The sequence below is a fragment of the Bison bison genome, unplaced genomic scaffold, assembly GCF_000754665.1.
Source record: "Bison bison bison isolate TAMUID 2011002044 unplaced genomic scaffold, Bison_UMD1.0 scf7180017864492, whole genome shotgun sequence".
In the NCBI taxonomy this organism is placed as follows: Eukaryota; Metazoa; Chordata; class Mammalia; order Artiodactyla; family Bovidae; genus Bison; species Bison bison.
This window is the reverse complement of record NW_011495051.1, coordinates 10070512-10080401: the sequence shown is the minus strand read 5'-3', so window position 1 is coordinate 10080401 and position 9890 is coordinate 10070512. Positions and strand designations below refer to the sequence as shown.

The 9890-nt window shown below is 52.9% G+C and overlaps 1 protein-coding gene across 1 annotated transcript in view; it reads right to left on the bottom strand.

The window, feature by feature from the left end:
• Positions 1–658: 658 nt before the first annotated feature.
• SSUH2 (ssu-2 homolog (C. elegans)) overlaps positions 659–9890 on the bottom strand; it is a 23250-nt gene continuing 14018 nt past the window's right edge. The window contains exons 8-12 of the mRNA XM_010828415.1: positions 9116–9201; positions 7694–7786; positions 7203–7308; positions 5449–5556; positions 659–2288 (exon numbers count right to left, since the gene is read on the bottom strand). Of these exons, the coding sequence (XP_010826717.1) occupies positions 2142–2288; positions 5449–5556; positions 7203–7308; positions 7694–7786; positions 9116–9201 (540 nt within the window). The 3' untranslated portion in view covers positions 659–2141. The remainder of the gene's footprint in view (positions 2289–5448; positions 5557–7202; positions 7309–7693; positions 7787–9115; positions 9202–9890) is intronic.

Sequence of the window (9890 nt, the reverse complement as noted above, 5' to 3'; positions counted from 1 at the left end):
TGGCCGCCGGGCAGAGGCCCAGCGTCTGTCAGTGACTGTAAAGGGCAGGGCTGGTGTTCTCCTTTGGCAGGTTTGTAAAGAGAAACCTAGCCACTGCATCTGCTGTGCCTCCACAACTGAACCGAACTGGGACCAGAGCCACAGTGTACAGCGGCCGGTGCAGGGGTTAAGGCCGCCCTCAAATTCTGCACTCTACCCTCCAGGGACTTTAACTCGTCTGGGGCGAACAGTGACAGCCAACTCAGCCCTAGGGTAACAGGCAGAAAGAGCAAATTAAGTCAGATCCTGGCCACAGCCAAAGTCATGAAAACAGATCACACTGCAGGGGAAAACACACACCAGTTATCAAACAGCCAGAGGACCCAGTGACCATCTGAGATTTTGCCAGAACCACCAGAAGCAAGGATCCCTGTGGCTGCTGGTTCACAGGGGCTCAATTAGAACAGTACCCCCATGACCCAGTTTATTCCAGCTGGATTTTCTCATTGGGTCTGGTTCGCATGCCAACAGCACATATGAGCTACACGGCCTCAACTCTAACATACTCAAGGTTCCCTTTTCACCCTACAATGACACTTATACACAACCCACTTACATCCCATTTTTAAAGCAATTTAATGCCCAAACTGAAATATAAAGGAGAAATGAGAAGACAACAGTGGTTTAATACATGTATTTTGATCTGTGATGCTCAAGCACATGGCCCGAGGAACTCCACTGAAGGCAACGGAGTTACAAGTGTGGACTTAAAGGAGAGGATCAGAGCCATTTCAAACAAGACATACCATAAAAATCAAATAACAGAGGTGAACACTAAATAAAAATCAGCGTTGCATTCATAAGACCTTGTCGAAGTTCTCTGTGGGTGTCGGCGGGGTATCTGCCAGCCTTGTAACATGTGGAATGATGCTCTGCTGTGTGAACATCCCTGAGCACTGCCGGACACCCAGCTCTCCTGGACTCCATCCACCAATGAGAGCAACAACCAAAAACCATCCCTCCATTTGTACAATGCCGCGGGGGAATGGCCCCAGCCTCCCCCTCCACGTCAAGCCTGGGGGAGCAATCCTCTTCCAGGTGGAGGCAGGCGTTGGAAGACCGACAGGGGCATCTGAGCACTCACAGCCAGGCTCACGGTGCCTCGCGCAGCCCCTGACCCAGCACTCCAAAGGTGACCAACCGGGCATTCAGTGTGTGGGATGTGCCCTCCCCGCTCCCAGCGTCCCTGCACAGGACAAGGTATGCAATTCTCCTTATTCTCAGTGGGCGGGTTGTAAATTCAGCATGTGATACAGCAACCTGCATGTATCCTCTAAAACTCTGTAAAATTTACCCATGCACAGGCACCAGAGTAGAATGAGCATACAGACCCTTAGTCTACCCAACAAGCAGACTTGTTCTCCAGTCTTGGAGCAGATCTCTATGTCCTTAATTAGGGTGCACATGAGGGGTGCTTACCCTGAGAGCCGCCACGCTGTGAGGAAGCTCACGCTGCTTGGGGAGGCCACGTGTAGGTGTTCCAGCTGACAGTCGCCATCAACCCCTGGATATCTGGGGGAGCCAGCCTTCAGATGATGTCAGCGCCCTTGCCCTTGAGCCACCCCAGCCTTTGAATCTTCCAGATGAGGTCCCAGACATCATGGAACAGAGATAGGTCATCACGCAATAGCAGCATCTGAATTTCTGACCCACAGAATGAGGAGTAAAATTCTGTATGCTTTTGCCTGAGTGGCATTAAATGGCAGCAAATTTCCATGTATCTTTCAACAATTCAAGATCACTCAGCTCCACAAAAGGCCCATGCTAGCAGACACACACCAGAACTGAGACTGACCCAGCAAAAAGCAAAATCAACCCCACACTCAATCAGCACTTTAGTTCAGAGGCCAGAGGCAAAGCCCCTGGTTTAAGTTACTCCTCCTAAAGGAATGTGTGTCGATGAATTCTTGAGGGATAAATACAAAGTGAATTCTGCCAAAGGGGCTCCAGAGGGACTTGTGGCTAGACAGAGGAGCTGCATTCTCCGGAAGGATACCTAGGGGTTTGTGACTGTCAGAGGAGCCAACAGTGAGTGACCTCAGAGACCTCGGCCGTCCTCGGGGCACATGTGAGTGGCAGGCTCTGGGGGCAGCTGTGTGGTGTCAGATGATGGTGCAGCCACAGCAGTATCTCTCGGGGTAATCTACCAGATACACCTGGCGGTCGGTGCCATAGATGTAGTAGACGTCCGTCTTTCCTTGGTACCAGTAACGAACTTCTGTGAGGGGGATCAGCTCCAGGGTCTGGCGCTGAGGAAACAGTTGGCCAAAAAAAAAACCTCAGTGCTCTGTTCAAGTCACTCACCTCCTCAAGAACCCTCATAGCTCCCTCCTGCCTGCAGGAGGAAGCTCATGTTCTGGAGTTGCCATTTTGGCCCAGACCTGCCTTCCAGATGTATCTCCTCCTAGGCTCCTTCTCTCACCCGAAGCTCTGCCCCAAACTGACTTCTCATCTTTAACCATCACCTGATTCTAAGTTTCATCAAGTGAAGGCACAGACATCCCCAGGGGAGTTTCAGGATGTAGGGAAAGTCACCAGCCCAAAACAGGACATTAATTTTTAGATGGGGCAGGGAGAGAGTGAGGTGGAAAAAATTGGAGGGTAAAGTCATTGTAAACATTTTTATATTAAAACAACGATGGAGATATTAGGAAAGGAGACATTAGGGCCCCACGTACGACAGCTGTCTCCTAACTGGATTCTACTTGCTAATGTCTTAACCCTGAGCAAAATATCAGCATGACTCTTGGGCTACAGATGCCAACCCAAAAGACAATCTGGGGCAAAGATTCACAGAAGTGTTCCCCCATTACATCTCTTTAAAAAAAATGCATGTCTGCCCCTAGCTCACCCCTCCCTGCTCCAGGACCACCACACAAATGGCCTGTGTCACCTGAGATGGGGCTGTGCCATCATAGAAAGCCCAGGAGACCCAGGGTGTGGACGGAGGCCTGCCGCCAACATACTGTGTGATCTTGGGTAGTCAGTGCCCCTTTGCCAAATGAAGGGTTCAAAAGGACTCCAATTGCCAGCCTCAGCAGTAAAAACATCCCAGGAGAACCATCTGCAATCACAAACTGCTAAAATCATGTCCTGATCCTCTTTCCCAGTCCCAAAACAGACACCTCAATATTTGGGGGTCTGCATTGTAGTGCCCCCAGAATATACCAGGGCTGCAGGAACGAGGGTCCTTAGGTACCAATCTGGGGTCCTCTCTGGATGGGGCTGCAGACCAGGCATCACCTCCAGGTGAACAGCTGCTGAGGTGTGGCTGACACAGAGTACTAGTTCCACTGCATCGCCCCCTTGCCTGACCATCCTTCTCTGGCTCCCCAATCCCTTCACCCGTTTTCCCTGGGAGCCCTTGCTTAACACGTGACAAGCACACAAATCCTTGTCTCAGAGCTGCTTCTGCAGAGCCCAGCCTAATGCAAGGTCCAGCCACACCCATTTACAGATGAGGGCATGGAGGCCCATGGACAGAAGAGAGGGTTCAAAACCCGTGACCATGTGCAAGAACCAGGGAGCAGAGCCTGACCTGGTAAGCGAACTGTCCCTGCAGTGGTTGCCAGGTGAAAAGCACCCTGAATCCCTCAGCAGATAGCCCTGCAAACCTTCCCTGGCTTTCAGAGAGTCACTTGTGTGCCTTGAATGTGGTAGATAATAACATATTCCTTAGAGTTGAAAAAGTTGAGTTCTACTCCTGGGCTCTTCCACTAAGAAGCTGTGTTTCCTTACCTAAATTACTTCCACTCTCTGGGCCCCCTCTGATTTATTGGAAAAGTCATGGTTTGAAGTAGACCAGAGGTAGCTGAGGATGCCCACAGGCTAAAATCAGCCTGGTAGCCCATACAATGTTCTTAGCATTTTTAAAAATTTTGTTCTCAATATTGAAAAACTGGAAGGTTTCATATAAAAATGTGGACTTCAGAAGGTCTGAAATCTCTGTCCGAGGGGAGGCCCAGCCTTCTGGATAAGGGGCCCTCCCACCCACAGTACCACCCACCCTGCCGGCCTTTGAGTTTGCAGTGCCCCCATATCATGCTGAGGTTCATTCCAGCTCCAAGAGGGTCACTATTAAGTTAAATGCATCCTTTTCTCTCCTGCAAATAGGATAGATGTGCAGAGAGAAGGGGAATACTCATTGCAAAGGGAATAGAAGGACACTTCCCCGGTGATCCAGTGGTTAAGAATCCACCTTGCAATGCGGGGGATGTGGGTTCCATCCCTGGTCAGGGAACTAAGATCTCATGTGCCGTGGAGCAACTAAACCTATGTGCCACAACCAGAGAGCCTGTGCACCACAACAAAAGATCCCGCATGATGCAACCGAGACCTGACATAGTCAAATAATAAATAAATGTGCTAAGATGTTTCAGTCGTGTCCAACTCTCTGCGATCCCACGGGCTGTAGCCCACCGGGCTCCCCTGTCCATGGAATTCTCCAGGCAAGAATACTGGAGTGGGTTGCCGTTTCCTTCTCCATAGGCCACAACAAAAGATCCCGCATGATGCAACTAAGATCCGACACAGCCAAATAAAATTATTTAAGTATCGGGTTCCGGGTGGTTAAAGCAAATGATCTCATTCCTTCAAAACCCTCTGAGGCGATGGTAGCATCTCTTTTTCACAGGTTAAAAACTGAACTGCAAGGAGTTCGCAGCTGGTGTGGGACCACTTTGAGATACGGGAGAACCAGGATCTGCACCCAAACTGTAAAACTCGGACCCGGGAGAGACTCCTCACCAAGTTCAGGCGCTGGGCTTCACGGCTCGACCCCTCATCTTCCCGCCCCATTTCTTTTACACACACACCCCCGTCCCTTCCGTCCCTTCCCACACACCACGCAGCATCTGGAGGCGCGATGGGCAGCACCGCCACCTAGTGGCCAGGAGGATACAGCCGCGCAACTGCCCTGGCCCAGGCCGCCGGTCCAAGCCTTGGGGGCCGGAGATTTGGCAAGAGCCCTGTCGGGCCGCACGCTGGGTTCCAGCCCTGCCTTCCACCCTAGATCTCGAGCTTTCCCGTCCCCTCGCTGAATGAATACCAGGGGGTGAGAATCAAAATCACACTGAGCCACATCCCTGCGTGAAACCCTGCAAGCTTCCTGTCACTCTCTGGATAAATTAACCCAAACCTCTCCCTGTGGCGTTCGGGGGGCCCGGCCTGCTCTTTGCCCTCCGGCCACTGTGGCCCCAAGTCAGTCCCCAGTACCTCCGTGCTCCTCCCACTGGGGCTCCTTCCCCCCTCACCCTCCCCGCCCCCATCATTCCGCCCTGGCACTCTGGGCAAGGAGCCTCCCTGCAGAGGGAAGGGCCCACTCCCTCCTTTATGTCCACAGGGCAGTGCCCTGGAGTCCCAGCCCAGCCGGCACCTCACTTCCCACCAGTCTGAACCCCCTCAGCTCACCTGCTGCAGGACGCGGGCCCGGGAGGCCAGGGCGGCGCTGTGTTCTGAGATGCCGCGCCTGGAGGCCAGAGAGATCTCCCGCAGGGGGAAGTCCACAATGGGATACACCTGGGGGAGACGCAGACCTCCTGACCCGAAGCCTCAGCACCTGGAGCCTTAGAGGGCTGAGGGGAGCTTGAGCCCAGAGAGCGGAGGGCCCAGGCCAGGGGCGAGTGGGATGGGTGGGGCTTTTTAAACCTCTGCAGACCCTGGATCCAACCAAAGAGGAGGACTGTGGACAGAGTACTCCCCCACCCATCAGACCTTTGCTGCTGCCTAACTCAGGTTGAGGGTGGCTGCAGGGCTTCCTAGAGCGGTGATGCCTGAAGTGAGCCTTTAGGAAACAGAGTGACTGGGGCAAAGAAAGAAGGCTAAGGACTATAGCGCAGTCATAAAGAAGGAAACCCTGCCATTTTCAACAATATGGGTGGCAAAGGACATTATGTTAAGTGAGGTAAGTTATAGAAAGATAAATATCCTATGATCTCACTTATATGTGGAATTAAAACAAAAACAAAAAACCAAACTTCTAGATGCGGAGAATATACTGATGGTTACCAGAGATGGTAATGGGAGTGGGGGCGGGGGGAGGTGAAGGGGGTCAGTTAGTACAAACTTCCAGATAGAAACAAGTCTTGGGGATGTAAATTACAGAGCTGTGACTACAGATGATAATACTGGATTGTATATTTGAAAGCTGCTGAGAGTAGCTCATAAAAGTTCTCATCACAAGAAAAAAAAAATTTTAACTGTATGGTGATGGATGTCAAACTAGATATATTTACCAGGCAATCTGAAACAGCCACATACTGTAAAAAGAGAAAGGAAGGAAGAAAAGAAAAGAGAAATAAAGAAAACCTGACCCTCCCAATAAACCTCTCCGTAGATGTCCTATAAAAGCCACATTCTCTTACCAGGTGGACAGCAGGGGGCAGCAAATCTTTTCTGTAAAGGGCCAGAGTAAACACAGGCTTTGAAGGCCATAGGGTCTCAGTCTCAACTGCTTAACTCTGCCCTTGAAGTATAAAAGCAGCCACAGACAGTACACAAACAAATGAGCTGTGCTCCAATAAAACTTTATTTATATAAAGCAGGGTGAGGGCCAGAGTTTGCAACCCCCAGTGTACAGACGCTCCCTAATCTGGCTGCCAGCACCTGTTGTGTCTCAGCCCCTTGCTCTGGCCGGTTCACTGCCCCCAGCCCCCCGCTCTCTGCTGCTCATTACGGCCTCTGTCCTGCTGCTTCCTCTGCTGGACACTTTGACCCCTGTTGTCACACCGTCCACTTGCTCCCAACACCACTCCCCACCCCAACACCTCTGCCTCTTCCTGTCTTTCTACCATACAACACTATGAAGAAAATGCCATTATCATTTTCTCCCTCAACAACTGTGAGATCTGAGGGCAGAGATTGTTTTCCAGGATCCCCAGGGTCTAGCATAGTGCCTGGTATAGGAGGAAGGTCTCAAGATTTGTGCAGGGGAAGAAGGGAGGAAAAGAGGGAGAGAAAAGGAACAGGGGAAGGATGGAAGGTTGACGATGTAAAACTCAAAACAGAAGTAGCCCTGAAGGGTCCCAGCAGCTTGTGTCCTGCCTGGGAAGCTCTGCTCCTGCCCAGTCTCTGGATAAAGGCAATGCCTGCAGAACCGGAAGACCCGGGCTCACAGGGGAGGAGGGACCCAGCTCCCTTTGGGGCAGTTGCAAAGCCTTCCTCACCGTTGTGTTTTCGTCCTTAAACAGGGTCTCTCCTCTGGCTTTAGCAAGCAGCTCCCCAGGGAAGTCCAGCTGGTGCTCAGACACAAACTCAAACAGACTGTTCTTCCTGGAAGTGAGGAGGATGAGAGACGGAGCCGGGGGATTGCGTTAAGAACATGGCCTTGGCATCAGGCAGCCCAGGGCAGGAGGGCTTGCCATGCTACCCTTGGGACCTTGGGAACACGCTTTAGCCTCTCTGGGCCTCAGCAGCCTCACCTGTAAGGGGGGAAACTAGTCAGGTGCTGATCTAGCAAGGTGCCTGACGGGAAAAACCCTGAATGTGTGTAAGCTTTCCTGATGTGGGAACTCAGGACCTGGGACTCCTATCTCCCAGCAGGCGCCTGCACTGTGAGAGCCCCAACCAAGCGGACCTCCTCTGCAGGCGCCACTGCAGGCCATGCCCCACCCCAGCCACCACCCGACCTGGCCATGGCAAGGAGAGGCGCACGTACCACGCGATGACCAGCTGGATGAAGTGCAGCAGCTTCTTCTCGCCCTTACAGGTGGCACAGGTCTTGTTCCCCCTCCCCGAGCACGTGCTGCATCTGAGAGGGGCCCCAATTGTAACAGACAGTCATGGCATCCCAGTGGCTCCAGGGCCCTTGCCCCACTTCCTTCCTCAGAAAGGTGGGCTGTGGTGGGCAAGGCTTGCTTCAGTGTGCCCACCACCTAGACCTCCTGCTTCTCATAGCAGTGCTCCAACCTCCTACTGGAGACCACCCTTCTCCCCCCTCCCCAGAGCCTACACGGTTCAAGGGCTTGTGCCCCATCCCTCCTGGGACCAGCCTGGGACCTCAGCATGGCCAACCAGTTCATTCCATCACTCTCGCCACAGGGCTGATACAAAGACTAATACATGAGCCAGGTGGGTGTGTTGAGATCTACACCAGAACTTTTGTTGGGACTATCAGGAAAGGGTCATCCTTTTCTACTGAGGTTGCCAAGCTTGGAGCTGCTGGTGGCCACCTCTGCCACCACAGGAGATAACCTGCCTGAGAATGAGGCCAAAACAAAGGAAAGCAGAGTGCGGGACAGAGACAGATTCCTGGTGATATCACTTTAGCACCTGGATCCAGCTATACCTCAAGTCCTTCCAGAAATCTATTCCTAGACTTTTCCACTGCATGGGCCTACGGGTTTTCTATTTTGCTAAAGCCAGTTTGAATTGGAGTTGTTTTATTTTTTAAGTGAAAGAAACCTGAGTTTCCTTCCAAATCTAAGACCTTCTTTACCAATCACAGGTGGCAGATCCTCCAAAGCTCACCATCTGGCTTGTTAGAAGGATGGCCTGGGCCTTGGTGAGCCCAAAGTGTCATTAACCAGTGCACCTGTTGAGAGTTTCACTCATCGGGGTTTCTTGTTCCCTTTTAAAAATTTATGAATACATCATTTCCAAAATGGGCAACAGGCCCATTGACTGCAAAGTCCTGCGAACAGGCACTTTGTTGATCTAGCCAATCAGCCGACCTTCCTTGATTCCTCCTACATTTAGTCCCTGCAGTGGGTTATAAATAGGGTGTGCCCAGGCCTGGATCCTCCGAGTTAAGAGTCTCACCTTGGCTGCTTTTCTATATTCACTTCCCCTCCACGTGAGCAGGAAGAGGTCTCCTCTCTTCACCCACTGCCTCCCTTCCTCCCGGAAGTGCCTCATCCCTCCCATCCACCCACCCGCAGATTGCCTGATGGGCTCCATCTGGTCTGGAGAAACACTCTCCGAGGTGACAGGCACCTACAACGCCCAGAGCTCTGGGGACACAGGGGTGACAAGACAGATCGAACACCCACTTGCCTTCCTGAGGGCAGGCAGTGACAAGCAAGAACACCCGTGAGAGCACACTCAGCTCCTCAGCTCTGGCTGGGGAGCCCGGTCTTACCTCCGCCTGCCAGACCCCGAACACATCTGACACCGCCGGGCGGACTTGGCTTTGCGCTTGGCACCACTGCAGGAGGAGCACCGAGCCTGCAGACACACGCAGCCTCAGTCCCACCCGCCTCCCCGGAGCAGGCAGAGGGCATCCTGAGGCCCAGCTGCAGGCCAGACAGTGACCCTCCCCAAGCCACTTCCGTGCTCCCTTTCTCTGGGCCTCCGCCCCTTGTCTGTAAAAGACCCTGCATCCTCACGTCCCTGCTTTTTCTGAGACATTCGCCTCTGCTGCTCTTCTCTGATCCCCATGACCCCCAGGGATCATCCCATACTAAGCAGCCATGGCCAGAAGAGGCGGGGAGATGGGCAGGCTGGCCCTTCGGGTGTTGGGGGTAACAGTTCAGTCTTAGAAAAGCCCCCAGAGATGGCCCAGGTTACACCCCTGTAGTAGGCTTGGGGTGGGCTCTGGAGCCATTCCAGGGAAAGCCTGAGGGACAATGTGGGAGGAGGGGAGAGGGGAGGGAACAGCAAAGGCCACGGGGAGGGGGCCCTGGGGAGCAGGCCAGGGCAGGAGTGAGACCACAGGAGACACAGGGCCAGCGCAGCCACAGCCAGACCCCGCAGGGCACAGAGCCGGCAGAGCGATGAGCCTGCAGCAGGTCAAGGAAGGAAAATGCTCAGCTTAGAGCAGCAAGCGGTCAGTGTGTATCCAAAAGGCTGGGGCACAAATCGGGAGGTGGGGAGATCTGAGAACACACAAGGGGCGTGGACTTCCTGCTGGGACA